This window comes from Dromaius novaehollandiae, chromosome 2 (assembly GCF_036370855.1).
Source record: "Dromaius novaehollandiae isolate bDroNov1 chromosome 2, bDroNov1.hap1, whole genome shotgun sequence".
NCBI classification, from domain to species: Eukaryota; Metazoa; Chordata; class Aves; order Casuariiformes; family Dromaiidae; genus Dromaius; species Dromaius novaehollandiae.
Window position 1 is genome coordinate 164,690,893 of NC_088099.1, and position 16,060 is coordinate 164,706,952.

The following is a 16,060-nucleotide window of genomic DNA, read 5'->3' on the forward strand; positions in this document are numbered from 1 at the left end:
AGTATCGTGCAAGGAGAAATGAAACACACAAGAGCTCTCAGCAGACCCCTTTTGAGGGACTGAAGTGCACAGACCAGCAGTCTCTTTTACTTGCTGCTACACTATGAACTTCTGTAATGTGAAAGGGATAAGCTCCTTCCCTCTGAGAACTTGCTTTGTGCTAGGTTCTAGGAGCCCCTCCGAATTTAAAGCATATCTCAGCACCGTCTGTCCTAGCAGCCAACTTTCTGGACTATGTCTTGCAAAGGCAGAAGCGCAGTCTAAGTCTGTGTTTTAAGGCACTCAGGAAAAAAATCATTGCGGTTTCAATGTGCCTCCCAACACAAAAAATATCTACAGTAAAACATCGCATAAAACCAATTCTTTGTCATCCCACACAAGCATTTGTCCAATGGTTTGGCCTTGCAAGCTCCCCTATTCAGCCAAGAATTGTCTATACTGGAAAACAAGCAATTTTTCCCCAAAATGTAGTAAATTACATTATACATCTGCCAGTGAAGAACTTCAGATTTTTTCCCTCTTATTTCTTCTCCTAAAATTCCAGGATAGGGTGATAAAGCTTCTGACAACAGGTCAGCCTCTCCCAATCCTGTAAATAATCTTCTGATGGGGGCAAGGCTTCTAGGAGAGGTAATAGCTTTCGGTAGACAAACTACTGAAACTAGCTGACAAGCTTTCAAGCATCTGAAACTTCTCCTCAGCTCCTAAAGTCAAACAGAGAAGAATAACAACAACGATCCCAAGAACAGTAAGACTGGCCTCATATGGAGGGGCACCAAGGATGCAGCTTCTACGGAGGTTCTGGAAAGTGCAGAACCTTCCATAGGAAGGTTCTCACCATCACACTGGTGACCTGGGAAGATCTCAGTGAGGCTAACGAGGTGACCCTTTACAGCCTGCCTTTCCTTAAGTTGGTGTCTGGCCATGATGTGAGGCTAGCACCATTTCCACAGCACAAACACGTATGATTTTAAGGGTTACCCCTGGGCATTAGAGGAGTCAAGCGACAGAGGCAAATTTCTCTGTAGGAACTTAACTATGCCTCTGACCTGTGTACTGGACACCAGAGCCAATCTTGAGGTCCACATGCTGGTAACGATGCTAACTGCAGTGAGCACAACCACACCTACACATAAAAACTTGCCTGCAGATCAACTGGGGATAAAAACATAACTTGGCTGTTAATCAAGACAATGAGAAGAATGCTAATTTTTCATACATATACATTATTTGGAAAAGCATAATTGCAGCGGGAGGAGGATTTTACTTTTTCTAAGCGATACTGTTTATTCAGAGTGAATTCCTACGTAAATTGGAGCAGGTGGGAAACACAAGTGGGAAAACCCAGATAAAAGGAGCAGTAATGATGAAGAAACTCTCTTAAACAAGCTGTGACCTTCAAGGCACAGCACCTACACGAATGTCACTCCTAAAAATTGAATTCACTCATGAACAAGCAAAGAGCAGCGCTCCGTTTTCGAAAAAGCCACTCAATAGTATTTTACGTTTAAAATAGTTGACTGCAACACACACCAGCAGACTGGACACGCCAACGACCAAAGACATCACTGAAGGGCAGGCAGCTTTGGAAAGCCAAACCTGCCTGTCAAAAGTGGAAGAAATGGAGTTGAATCCCGGCCAAAAAGCGCTCTTCTCTCATCAGAAGAGATCCATGAGCTTCTTTGTACGACACATACGGCAGTGCCTTGCTGCCCATCAAATCCATAAAGTGGCATGAGAGTTGCGATGCCAGCAGCTTACCCCGGGCCAACTCAAAGGACCTAACAAAAAGGCTGCAGAGACAAAATAACTATACTGGTGGTTTTAAACCGGCGACGAGATCTCGCAATTGATTAAAAATCTAGGCTAAAAGTGCTGACGATTGACACCAGAAATGCCAAAAGCAGCAGTTTTTCAAAAGCTGGAATTTCAGAAGATATTAAAAAACAAAACCCTTTTTCCTCCTACTTACAAATCGAAGAGCTGGACGTAGCCCTTCAGAACAGCACGCTGTGTTTACAAAGAAATAAAATCTCACATTTCTATACAAGGCAAAAACGTATCTAAGACTGCAAGTCTACAAAGTTGAAAGTAAACACATGGCCAGTTTAAACTGTTATTAGCCTAATTCAACTTTACCATTAGCTTAACTTGGAGGTTAGCGCATTTCATATTTCAAATTACTACCCCTATCTCCTAGAGGCATGCTGGACAAATACCATATAAATCAGGGAGCCTGACAAGATTTAATAGAAAAACCTGCTAAATTGACCTATAAATATAACGCACTGCAATGCATCAGCTGGTGCTGCCACTTTTTTGGAAACCATGGAAGAAATCAGGATAGCTGTCTAAATAGCCCCTTTCAGTTTTTTTCCGTGAACATGGGATGGACCTTCTAGACTCAAACCTAGGAAACCAATCCCACATACAGTCCTTGACATCTAAATTATACTTCAAAAGTGTGCTGGGGAAAAAGAAAACCCACGTTTTAGAGCAAGACTCTGAGATCTTCCACTGTTGTAATTGTCTCTGGTCTCTCCGAAGCAATGGTTTACCTCTTTGACAAGTGAACTTAGGGTTATTTTAAACTCGCTTTTTTGGAAAACAGCTGTTCTGCACACTCAATTTGCTTTGAAACTCACTCCTTCTTGGCTGGGGGAGGCAGAATTTAATATTTATGTTCTCTGCTCCTGTAAGGGAGTATTTGCTATTCTTCTGATGCATGTTACTAGGTTAATCATCTTTTCTTTCTGAAAATGTAAGTATCTTTTGTTCCTACAAGGTAATGAAGTAGAGTTACTCATCTTCATAATTAATCTTGAATTTTAATTAAACCAATTAACTGAACATGTCAAATGTTTGTCACTTTCAAAGCGGCATAAAAATTAGACTTAGTAATAAATGTTACTTATTCACATATTGCCCTGGGTTATACTGCAGTCACAGTATCAGTAACAAGATCCCGATGCTATTTTATTCTGTATTAATATGATTTATTATGCTATAATAAGTGTATTTTATTCACTTTTCTGTGCCACCAGCAGCACGAGGATAAATTTTATCATAGAACGTACTGGTATGTTCTTTACAATAAACACAGTGAAATAAAGGAGCCTGCAATGACATATACACGCCTTCCCCTATCTTCCTTAACCCTGGGCTAGCAAACTCAAAACGCACTTTTTATGGATCTCTTATCCTGCAAACACACTGGTAAATGAACAGCTCACATGAATAAACATAAGCAGGTAAGAAAGTGTTGGAAAGATCAGAGTCCAAAATCATCACGATGGGGATCTTCTTCTCTGTGTTATTTGAATATCTATTAAAAATACATGATATGAAGGACACCGAAGAAGAGAAAGAGAATTAAAAGTATGACTCTTCTCTGAAAAATGAGCCTATAAAATGGGATTATGGGTTTCCATGCTAAGTATTCATAATATCATACTTAACTCACTTGCTTCTCAAGCACCAATTTTGTTTTCCCCTAAGAGATACTACTTTATGATTAACCAAGGATCTAAAAGTCAACCTGTGTTATCATCTTCTCACATACCATCACTGCTAATAAAGATCTTGTGAACCAAGTTATACCCAGCTTCATCACACAGCCCTACAGTTCTCCATGCCTCTAAATGATCTGCAGTCAAGACACCTAAAATGTCACCAGGTATCACCACTTTGGGGGTGAGAAATCCAGTCCTCAGGTACTCTAGAAAATTATTCAATTTACAAGTTCCTCTTTTCCCTCACCCCCATGTTTTCTTCAGGGGACAGCAAGAAAAATGCTAGTCATTAGACTCCGACATCAGACTTCATGATGGACACAGTATAGGTAACTGAATTGAAAGGAGGAGAAAAAAAGAGCATGTTTCTCAACAATACCAATGTAGTCCTCTTAGTAAGGATACAGAAAGCTCGTGACGGCGATGCACAGGCAATAGCCGTCTGTCTTTGGTGAACTAGTTTCCAGCTCCTGAGCATGAAGGAGCAGTATGTTGCCATACAAGTTAGCAGATGCAACTATGTGTAAAATTAGAGCCAGGAGTAAGCTTTTAAGAACGACATAAAGCTCCTGTCTAGGTAACTGGGTGAGATCAGGTATTTGCTTCCTCTTACTGTAACTTATACACTAACTCCAGGCAACTTAAATACTTGTCAGCTCTCTCCACACTAATACACGTGTGCCAATGTCATTTTAGTCTTCATTACCACTGTTCTGCATGAACATGCATGAGAACAAAGCACACTAACTTGGCGATACTTGCCTATGAGAAATTAGTATTTTCACTTGTATTTTGGTGAGTTTTACAGACACGCAAAAATGGAAACTTTAATTAAATAGGGGGAAAAAACAGAGTAGTCCCCCACCCAACCCCCAGCCGGTTGCAAACAGGTCCCTCTCCCTGGGAGTCCAGGTGGAGAAAGATTTGCCAGAATTGCTTGAACCAGCTCTTTTACATCTTTTTTTTTTCTTTTTTTTTTGTGTGTGTGTGTGTGTGTGTGTGTGTGTGGTCAGGCAGCATCATCCCAGCCTTTAAAGACATCTGAAAGCTCAGGGTCCAGAGACACTGCACAAAATCAGAGACGCCACCATAATCCACAACCTTAATGCGTATGTTCTTGTTCCATTACATAGGTATTGATTTACCCTGCACAGCAATAAATAATACAGAAGCTTTTTGACGCTGACCAGCTTGCAAGCTGGTAATCAAAGGGAAGCAAGTATAACGACCAAATCCATAAAGAAGCATTTTTTTACAGTCACGTAAGTGCCAGAGTAAAGACGGAGAATGCCAAAGTCACAGAGATGAGGGCAATGATAGAACAGATGGATGTTCATATGCAAAAAAAGATCCAGCTAGACCCTTCCTCCACTGATTAATAAAGCGCTAAAGCCGAGGTAGCCATATGGAAGCACTTTAATTTGCATGCTTTGGAATTTCAATAACACACATGATTTGCCGAGTTGCAATCATATGCATAACTAGCCCTTGGAAAGCCACTTAGATAGTAGATTTTGCAAAAAAACAAAAAAACAAACAAAAAACCCAATGCCAGAATTGCCTTATTTCTAAATGAGAGTCCAATGAACACAAAGAGAACAAAAGGAGTGGTAAATTTTAACACTAAAACCAGATGAACATTTCAGTGGATGGAAATAGCAAGCTTTAGCGAAAGAGAAACATTCAGTTGGCAAAAGGGAGATGTTCCCTGCATTTTCGACTGCAATGTGAATTCACGCTCCAAGCAGCAGCAAAGACAGTGCAGAAGACTTGCACTGGTTGGGGCAAGACACAGTGAAGGAACCCAAAGAGGAGATGCCGCTGGAGACCTCGGCAGTTGGGAGGGAGAGGAGGAAACCTGACTACTTCTGCCGGATGCTTTGGGTAGTCCTTCTCCCTTGCTCCAAGTGATAGTCACACATTCTCAGTTGAGTACGGTGGCACGTTATGCATCTATTTGCACAGACCTCAGTATCAAAGTCAGACTGACAGGCATCCTCATGCGAATGCTTTGCGTCCTCTTTCTCCAGCATCTCCAACACTTCCCCTAGGAAGCTGTGCAACCTAATCAGGACACTCCTCAAATCACTATTTTGCTCAATTCTTTTAATCCAGCTGCTCACAGTCCCACGTGACCGCCACAGGCACAGGCATAATTAATCATTATTGATATATCTTAATTACATATAAAAATCCCTTAAATATCTTAACTACGTACAAAAGACTGTCCAACATAACCATTTCGGCAGGAAAGCTTCTACTGAGTATTGTCTGACCTATGGACAATTTGATCTCTTCTGCAGCAGGAACGATGTAGGAGCAGCTTTGGGACCCTCCCTCTGGGATGCTGATCCACACACTCAGGTGCACGAACTGGACTAGCAGGAGCTCTGGGGGCAGGGAGGGAATTATTCCTAAACTATCTGAAACCCCCACCTGGAGGACCGCTCTGACAATCAGATGCTGAATGTGAAGGCTTGGGCATCCGTCTAGCTTCAAGTTAGTCCACTGTCTTAAAGCAGGTCGTTATCTCATCTATGCAGATGCCAGGCTGGGGTGTTCCTGGACTACAGGAGGAATTAATGACTTCAGTGAACTGGGTGCACCCCCAGGCACAGCCCTGACCCCCAGCTACACCACAGCCATACCACAAGAGCAAACTTATTACTCTCTTATAACTTAAATCCTGGAGCTCTTGCCACACCTTCAAAGCAGGCAAAAAAATAGGTGACATTTTGGTTAAAGCTATCACACCATTCATCCAGCTCTGTGTAAAGCATCAATTATTGTGACTTCTTGTAGTTGAGAGGTTTAATTGGCCATTTAATATACAAAACCCAAAATATTTTAATCATATGTCTTAAATATTTATTGAAAAAAAGAGAAAGGAGCACTGACCACAGAAAACACACACTGCAAGCAGCTTTTATTCTCAAAGTAGCTATCCAGTTATGAAGGCAAATCCCCTCGCTTCCTTCAGAAAGGCTGCTTTTTATAAGCTGAGGACAATAGCTTAAACATGTAAATAGTTTAAGTTCAGCCCAAATTCATAGTAATTATTCTGTGTGTCCAAATATAGACTTACTTAAAATTTGTCATCAGACTTTATAGCCAGAGAACTGATCTAGAAAAGTCAGATCAGTACTGTACCTTTAGAGAAAAGCTGATAAAAAGCTGATAAAACCTACACGCACAACCAAAAAGGAAGAAATAATTTGCTGATCGCCACACGTAGGAACCTATTAACTGAAACACATACAAGTATGGATAATCAGTTCAGAAAAAGAGAAGCACACAAACTAGAAAGACTGGATGATTGGAGTCTATCACTTAAGATAGAAATCAAGACCAGTTTAAAACTTGAGGGCATGGAGAACTAGGCCAGCCAGCCAGTGGAGAAGGACAATTTCTCCTGGTGGACTGATACAAAGGGCGTAGGGACAGAGCCACGTATCAGCCAGCCGTATACAAATACATACCTGTGTCACTTCATTTCTTCCCTCCGCACACTTAGACAGTCATTTGGAAGAAGCAGGCAAGTGCTTTTCATGCTGGAAGAAGCTTGTGTTGTTTTTCTTCTGCAGAAGACGCGGAGCGAGGATGCTGGAATGATGATTCACTTCAGGAGAAGCAGATGGATGTTTTTGGTCTGATTATCTGATGTTGCACCACATACCACTGCTGATTAACTGTTACTGCTTAGCATATGAAAAGAGAAAGTCCAAGAAGCGCAGCCCGTTCATTACGTTGCTAGTTCACATATAGTTGATATGAATATTTAAAAAGCGCGACATCCTAGTGGTGATGGATAGGAAAGAGTAATCATCAATTTACGGGCCTAATTATGCTTATGCTTTTGTACATGAGATGAGGGGCAGAATTAAGGAAGCGTTTTCCCTTCCTGCACAAGTGGTGCAGAAGGACACCACCAGTGAAGGCAAGTTTCCTTTTACTGGCACCTTCAGACGGAAAAATCCACATTTTCCCAGAGACGGCAGTGACCAGCTGTCCCCTGACATCTCTCCTCACCTCTCTGATGCTACCAAGGTACGGTTTGAAAGATCTCCTGCTGGACTGGAAACCTTTAAAAGACAGTGGGTAATGATACACGCATCCACACACACTTAAATACATCCCAAAAATTCTCTTAAAATGTTTTTCTCCTCACCTGCCTCTTGGTCTTTCGCACTCAAACTATTCTGTAAGAACGTCCACTCGGTGTGATAAAACTTCCCAGAAATACACACAGGTAGTTTATGCCCGAAGACGCACAACGTGTATACCGAAGATGTCCAGACGCATGCCCCGGTCACGCGAGCACGCGAGCCTGAATTTATGCAGTGTGCCCACGCGTGAAGTTGGTCATTGGGAAGAAACACAAACATGATGTGCCTACCTGTACAAGCATGGGCATCCCTTACCTTAGATGAAGGCTTAGATGAGAGAGAAGTGCGAATTTAACGCAAAGCCATAAAAATAAACTGAGTGAGAACATAATTAATTGAGCTGTATTCCTCTAGAAGGTCTTCAGCCTGAAGAATTAAAACGTGTAACATATGCATTTATTTATTTGGGAGGTAGGATGGAGAACAGCGGTAGGCTTGCAGCAATCAATAAAATCCATATTGTAGCTGTAAATTAATTTACTGCCGCTCTTTCATTGCAACGCAGTCCCAGTGGACAAGCCTACGCGCGTATCCAGCTCCGGCTCGCGCAGGTGACGGGACCAGTCATATAACATTATTATGATCTTTTAAAGGCGACAAGGGAGAAGCCGTGCCGAGGAAATGCGACGCTCATAAACACAGTGCTCCGATCAGGGAGCGCAGGTTTGCCTCCGCAGCTACAGGTAATTTTGGAGATTTGATGACGTCTGCCACATCGGCCAGCTCGCCTCGTAAATCTGCACCTAGCCGTTCGGGAGCCTGGGAGGCCACAACTGCTCAAAAATACCGGCTTAGCCATTCACAGCCTAGGAAACACCACTTTTTTTGTGCTCCTCACTTCACTGAGAGTCTGAATAGTTTTTTCCTAGTCTACCAAGCTTCTGGGGGGAGGACGGGAGCACTTCTGGAGAGGAGTCAGCACCAGCTTTCCAGGCAAAGGTGTCCTGCTATCTTGGCGATGACAGGTATACACTGTGTGGACACAGAGGTATTCAGAGCACACGGAGAGAAGTGAAGCCTCTGCAACAAGGTTAAATGAATAGATTAGGCAGGGAGCAGCCTCTATTTTTAAAGCTCCAACAATAACCACCTATGAGGAAATGAAATAATAGCGCTCCGGGAGAGCACAACTAAAAGCAGCGGTCCAACGTGCTCCTGAGCTTGAGGGACACGGATTAAATGGAAATTTGAATTTAAATGCCACGTGGGTTATGGTTTCACACACTTGAAATTCCTGCTTCCTCGGGATGAGATAAACTCTACTGGTGGCACGATTCTGCCGTACTACTTCCACCACCAGACATCAGCATTTGTTTTATATCTGTTAATTAACAGCCCCGGGAAGGTTGCAGGGCTGCACGTGCCCTCTTTGGGCTGGCTTTGCAGTGCACACAGAGGCAGTGATGCGATTATAAGAGGACCACATCAGAAGATGAGATGCAATTGCTCCGTGCAAAGCAGTTATTTGCTCCCATGGAAGAGCACTACGGCCTCTCAGCACGATTTAACACATCTAGCGTACTACTCGCAGAGCCCGCACGGTCTGAAAGAAGGGGCTAAATAAACGAGAAAAAAAATCCTTTCCACCCTAACTGCCAAATTCTGCACTTCTGTTTCTGCTGCCTGGAGACGAGCCGCGGGACTGCTGGCTTTGCAGAAGCAGCTCAGAAGGTGTGAAGTCTGAGACACAACTGGACAACATCCACGCAGCTCCGCGCTGTAACTGAGCCTCCATCGTTTTCAGTGCAAAGCAATTGGAAGCCACCCGAGCTCAAGGGTAGGAGATCAGCGACAGGCAAAGCACAAACCTCCCTGATCTCGTGACATGAGCCGAAAAAATAACGAGCAAGACTGCGGTCCATGTGATGAGTGGCAAGCGCCGGGCGCTGCTCTTCTCCTCCTCCCCCGGATGGATGGAGGGATGAATTTTTTAAGATAACATGCCTTTCTTTTCCAGCGGGGAAAGAGTGGGGACAGACTTCCAAAAATAGGCTAGCCTGTCACAACTGCTAACTGTCAGCCGGTGCTGCGATTGGAGCTGATCTCCTGGGGAGGAGGCTGGGAGCAGGGAGCAAAGAGAAAGAGCAGCTCCTCTTGCCATAGCGAAGGCACGGAAAAAGTCACCAGGCAACCTGCGGTCAATCACTGACAATTCATAAGCCAAAAACCAAAAAACAGTCATCTGGAAGTAAAAATACCTAAATGCATCAGTTTACCATCAATTATTAGCACATGTGCAATGTTCTAGACTATCAAAAATGATACTCTACCACCTCAATGTGCTCTCCCTCCAAGGTCGCACTGGGGCAAACACACGATCACTGCCTTTTTAAGCAAACTGACCCAGCAAATTAAACCAAAATGCTCTCTTTAAATCTAATTTTCCAGTGTTGTCCTAAAAAGGCTCCTGTCCATGTGGTCTCTGTGGCAAACAGACACACTTAAGTCACAAGATGCTTAGAAAGGAAATACGTTTAGCCTTTCAGGAGCCCAGGCGCAATTTGAATTGCACAAACTCAAAGGTATTTAGAAAAAATACATAAATAAACCCACTGAAATCCAAGCAAAATTTGCTCAGTGCTAAATGTTTAAAGTTATACAAGAAGAAAATTGGGAAAAAAATACAGCCACATTATTATTAAATGGACATCCTCATCATCTGTGCTGGTTTTTTTGCTTCCCACTGCATGAAGGAAATGTATTTTGTCTGCATAATCTTTGCCCAAAACAGACTAATATTTTTTACATTGTCTGTCTCAGTCACGTGGCGCCGTGCAACATTAAAGATTCCCTCCATTACGTGCAGCACCAGGCGTTTCCTGATGCATCTGTGGAAGATGCTAAGAGCACCATCTTAACATAAGGACCAAAAAAATGCCAACATGAAACTCTATCTCATCACTAACTCATGCAATTCGTTTCCCTTTCTTCAGGTCCAAAACGCAGCCCATTTGCCAGCAAACATCTTTATTTATATTTCTGCACTCATGCAATGCAAGAACATGGTAGTGGAATTTCCTTCTTATTATTATTATTACTACTACTACTACTACTACTATTTGGAGCCAAAACCAACCACTGTATCATGTCACGCCACGCGCTGACCCCAGCTCACCGGGCAGCAATTAAAGAACTCAGCTTGCACAGGAAATTTTTTTTAAAACTTGTTTTTAAGCTGTAAGTAAAGAAGGTTTTTTTTAATGGCAGGTGAGGTTGATTTTATGATTAAGGCAACAGACAGAGACTCCAATGATTCAGGTGTATTTCTTTGCTTCGCCGCATAATTCCTACAATACCTTTAGCAAGATGTGCGAGAACCGGTACTATAAAATGCCAGGGAGAAAAGCAACAATTTTGCTTCACATCAGGAATTACACCGAGCTCTAACTCATTTCGAGAAAGGAGATGATAATGCCTTTCCTTTCCGCTCATTTTGTCTGCAGTCAGTTTAAACCGTTAGTTCCTCGAGGCGAGTTCCTTTATTACGTGTGCTACAGCCCGTTGCAGCGAGGCTGGTTTTCCAGGGCACGGCGATGAGTAAGGACGGTGCCACCGGACACCAGCATCGCAGGCATCCCGGATAACTGGGGGATCCAATATCGGTGAATCACAGGTCTTCCCTCCCCTCTGAACGTGCATCATCAAAAGGAAATAAGGAAATTAAGGAAATAAAATAATAAACAGTGTAAAATTAATAAAATTAATAATACAATAAAATTAATGCCAGTAATCCGCTCCTGAACTCCGAGTCTGAAGAAGAGTGCATGAGACATACAGCACGCGCTTGCTATCTTTTACACAAGCCCTAGCCTGGAGCACTTTCTTCTCACCCAGTAAGTGTTTATGAGCGCTTTTACAAGAGCTTTTGCGGGGCCCATCCACATCGTGAACAGATCCGGAGATTACTGCTGGCAAGAGCTCACGAATAACGACCCAGCAAGGTGTTGCAAGCCGAAAGAGAAAAATCACAGGGACCACAAAGCCACTGAGATACGAGCAAAAAAGAAGTGTCCTCCAGCTACAGCAGAAGAGCTGCATCCATGAAGCCTGCTGGAGCCCCAAGGCAATGATTTGGTTATCTCAAAGGGAGCAGAGTGGCTCTAAAAGTCAGAACCTCAACCCAAAAACTCAAGCACAGGTGGTGTTTAGGTGGCCACATGTAGGTACAGTATAATCATTTCAGGATATTAATTCCTAAGAGAGGTCGGCTAGGGGGAACCAACATACTTTGTGTTGGTCCTTTGCTGGCAGTAACTTCTGGCCATCGCTAACAAATTTAAGCAGAGAAATATCCAACCATAGCTGAATTTTCTCTGCTGTTTGAACACACAAAAAAATTAGACCTAGTTATAGATGCTCTCAAAGCTACTGATGAAATATTAGTAGGGTAGTGAAAAGGGGAGAAAAAATAAGTCAAATGTCTGAAGCACAGAAGTTATGGTAGAGCATATCTTTAAACCAAACAATGCAGCACGAAATGGGGCACTGGGAAACAATGACTGCAATTTCTTCATTGAGCTGGCCTAAAGATGCTGCTTTCCGGCAGATGGCAAAGCAAAAACACTGGCGATACAGCATGGCCACTTTCTAACTTCTCTCCTGAGACACCTTGGCAACCTCCAAAGCTGGAGGTTCCTCAGCTCCTCATTTTGCCATGTAAGGGTAGGATGTGAATGATGACTCTGGGAGGCTGAAGCTGAACCAAAAACCCCCTCTTCTAGTTATTTTCTCGGGTCAGACCTAAAGGGTTGCGAAATGGCTTGGAGACCGATGTGCATTTAGTGAAGCAAAAGACTGATTCGTTAGCCTCACTGGGATGTAGAGCTGGTTAGAGCTATTTCCCAGTTCTCTGCTCCCACCTTTCCAGCACCGAGACAGTAACGCATGTATCACAAACTCATGCACCGGAGTGAGTGACAAAGATTTTCAGCTACTGAAAAATCAGTGCTGCACAATTTAGCAAACCAAAAGTTATTTCAAGACAAAACCACCATGCAACACTGTCATTTAAATAATGAACGGCTCTGCCTCCTTGCTTGCTTTCTTTCTCCTAAAATACTTCTTGCTTTCAGGCAGTTGGCAACAAATAGATCTTAGCATTTGCATTTCAAGCAAGAAGACGAATCCAGATCGTCGAGCCAAAAGGACTAAAAAATGTAAACAGGCACAAACTTATCAAAGACATCCAAACTTTCCCACCCAGGGAAGGCATTGGCAGTTTGGCAGGAGCTCAGGAGGAACCCCAAATTCCCTTCAGGTGCTTGGAAATTGTTCTTCTCTCCCATTTGCAAACGCTGCTCAGCCACGTGCCAGCCTGCAATGCCTGTTGAGCGCTCTGGAGAAATGGGAGCACTTTGCTCTGCGCAGTCCCCACGATCCATAGCAAGAGAGACCAAATGTCTTTTAGTCTGTGATGAATAATTTATGACCAAACGGGCCCAAACAGAGCCTGAGATTTTGTTAGCACCAACAGTCACTATGGAGATTGTGAGCATGGTGTTCAAGCCCCCAAAACGCCCATTTAGCCATCATCAGATAGGTCCAACTCTTGGATAGTCCAACTCTTTATGATTATTCAGTGTAATTACAGAAACTAAAAACTAGCTACATAGTTATCACAGTTTATATTTGCAAAGAATTAATATCTCTCTGAGACTTGAGCAAACGAGAGGTGCTGGATATGGCAAAAAAACCCCAATTTCAATGGCTTTTACCCTAACAGGCAGCGGGTGAATTTTCAGCAACTAACAGATGCTCAGCCCTGTTGGTAAGGAGGTAAAACTACCACACACGTGGGGCAGCAGGAAAAAAACAGCAGACAACCAGGTTTTTGTACAGTCATGTGGCTATGCTTATAAAGCTGATGGGTCAAGCACGTTGCCTGAAAATTTCACTTGAGTTTGCTGCCTCATGGACTCAAAACAAGTCCAATTTCAAATCTGTCCCACTCAATTTTGCACTGGAAAAGGCAGTAGAACAGGTTGCCCAGGGAGATGGTGGAGCCTCCTTCTTTGGAGGTATTCAGAAGCCATCTGGACAGGATCCTGGGCAACGTGCTCTAGGTGACCCTGCTTGGACAGGGGGGTTGGACTAGATGATCTCCAGAGGTCCCTTCCAACCTCAACCATTCTGTGATTCTGTGATTTTTTTTTTTTTTTTTTGGCCTAACATGGACATTTGTCAGAGAAGGCACAAACTTGAGGGTCGTAGCTGTGGCAGGCTCTGTTCCCTTCCCAAACGGAGCCGCGGGCAAGTCTCCCGAATTAGAAAAACTATCTCAAAATAAGGTTCAGCATCCCCTGGCTGCAATGCTTTATCATGCTACTAACAGAAGAAAACAAAGAAAACATGGGAAAGAGAAAAAACTGCTGAGGGATACTCTTGGATTTTTATAATCTGAGGATTATGTTAGACACGGTTGCTCCACTGATTTGCTACCACGTCAAAGATCAGTCGGACAGCAACTGCATAGTCTACAGCACATCCTGGCTCTTAAAACAGTGGTGTGTGATAAATAACACGTGTAAGGCACGGGGGTAAGAAATCAGCCTGGGACAGTAGATATGTGAATTAATACAATTTCAAACATACACACACAGACAATATATAGCTTCTCACACAGGTCCAGAGTTGGCTTTCACCTTTGATGATGCAAAGAACTGGGGGTGAAGGGGGTGTTTTTAAAGAATGCTTATGCCATTTTATCACTTCATCTCTCAAAAAATATCCCTACAAAAAGAGAGGAAATATTCAACTTATTTATTTATTTATTTATTCTGAGCGTCCAGCAATCCCTCAGTAAATCATTTCTCATTGTACTCAAAGAGACACAATAAATCCACCATGGGCTAACTGCTAAGATCCTCCCACCCACAAATAAATCCTGACTGTTGCATATTTCCAAGCACGGAAGAATATTAAGAAGCAAAACCACAGTCTTTCGGGTTACATTGAAATGAGCGGAGAATTAACCTTCAAAACTATTTTAACGCACGGGGAAAGTTAGGACCATAGAAGGAAGCCACGAGAATACAGACGGACCTGCGGAAAAAAACTGCATTGAGAAAGTTCTGCAAAAGACCAGCAAAAACAACATTAAGGAAATTAATGTGCAAGAAAACAGAGATTTCCTATCCATATTTCTTAAACTGACGAGATATTTTCAGAGCACATTAATATTTACGAAGATTGGTGAACTCTATGAGCAGGGGGTTGGATAAGGTGGCCTCCAGGGGTCCTGTCCTTTCCACCTGAAATTATTTTATGGAAAGGAACTGAGAACATTATAAGATGAAGTATGGGTGCAAAATGCCTAGTGAGAAAACATCTCCCTAGATACTTAAATAATGTATAGCAGTAGGATGCAATGGTCACATTAGGAAAATTTCTGCCATGCTCAAAGATTCTATGAATTTCAGAAGTTTTGCTCATTTGATATATTAAACTCATTTTTTTTGCACTAAGGCAACCTTTCAGAATTAAAAGACCTTTCTCAGTATCATATAAAACTGATGATTCTAATGGCCTTTCAAATATAACTCCAGGCAGAGACTCAGCTAACATATCTTCAAGGGAGCAACTGAATTTAGAGGCAATGATTTCTTCCTTATATTCCATTTTATTCCAGAATGTAACACTAATTCTAATGGATTATACATGCAAAAATGTAACAGTAATGTCTTTTTTTTGGGCAGAAGTGCCAGAAAAAAGGCAAAGAAATTAAACCGCAAATCTGTCTGCAGCCTCAGACAATTCCTCTTTGCATTTATGTCTATAAAAATGTGCTAATTCAAAACGGCCTTTGCATTTGCTTGCAAATAAAAAGAAATAAATACCAACAGAATTTGGCAAGATTCAAAACAGTCCTCCCTAAACTGTAATCCTACAGCAAGACACAAAGATAACATCCCCAAAGAGCACTTATTAAAGAACACATGCGGAAAGCAATCCTGCCATTAAAACTCTGAGGACCGCAGTCCTCCTCACAGATGGCTACAGTACCCAAAATATGACAAATTGTATATAAAAACTCACCCAATCGTGAGAAGCATCCGACACCCTAACCCTCCCCAAACCAAGCAGGGCATAAACCAAACCTAGGTGATGTATCCTGCCTTGGGATACAAATTGTGGTGTATTTTTGTGCCTCTGTGTGTGTGAGTGTGTTTACGTACTTTTATATATATTGATACATGCACCATAAATTACAGGCAGGAAATCCCACCAATTCCTGCCACGTGCTGTGAAAATCACTGCCAATTTTCCCGCGCTCCCGTTTCTTCATTGCTTGCTGCCTACTTCCACTCCGGCGAGGCAAACTCGAGGACTGCACGACGATACAAATCATAAAACTGTTTTTTTTCCCCCGTCTAATGAGACATG

General features: G+C 42.6%; 1 protein-coding gene across 4 annotated transcripts in view; it reads right to left on the minus strand.

The window, feature by feature from the left end:
* TRAPPC9 (trafficking protein particle complex subunit 9) overlaps positions 1-16,060 on the minus strand; it is a 455,157-nt gene that overhangs the window by 121,871 nt on the left and 317,226 nt on the right. The window contains exon 22 of one of the 4 annotated variants that reach the window (XM_064507901.1): positions 8,529-8,698. The exons of the other annotated variants lie outside the window; for them this stretch is intronic. Within the exon in view, the coding sequence (XP_064363971.1) occupies positions 8,544-8,698 (155 nt within the window). The 3' untranslated portion in view covers positions 8,529-8,543. Of the gene's footprint in view, positions 1-8,528; positions 8,699-16,060 lie in introns of those variants that run through there. 4 annotated transcript variants of the gene reach the window in all.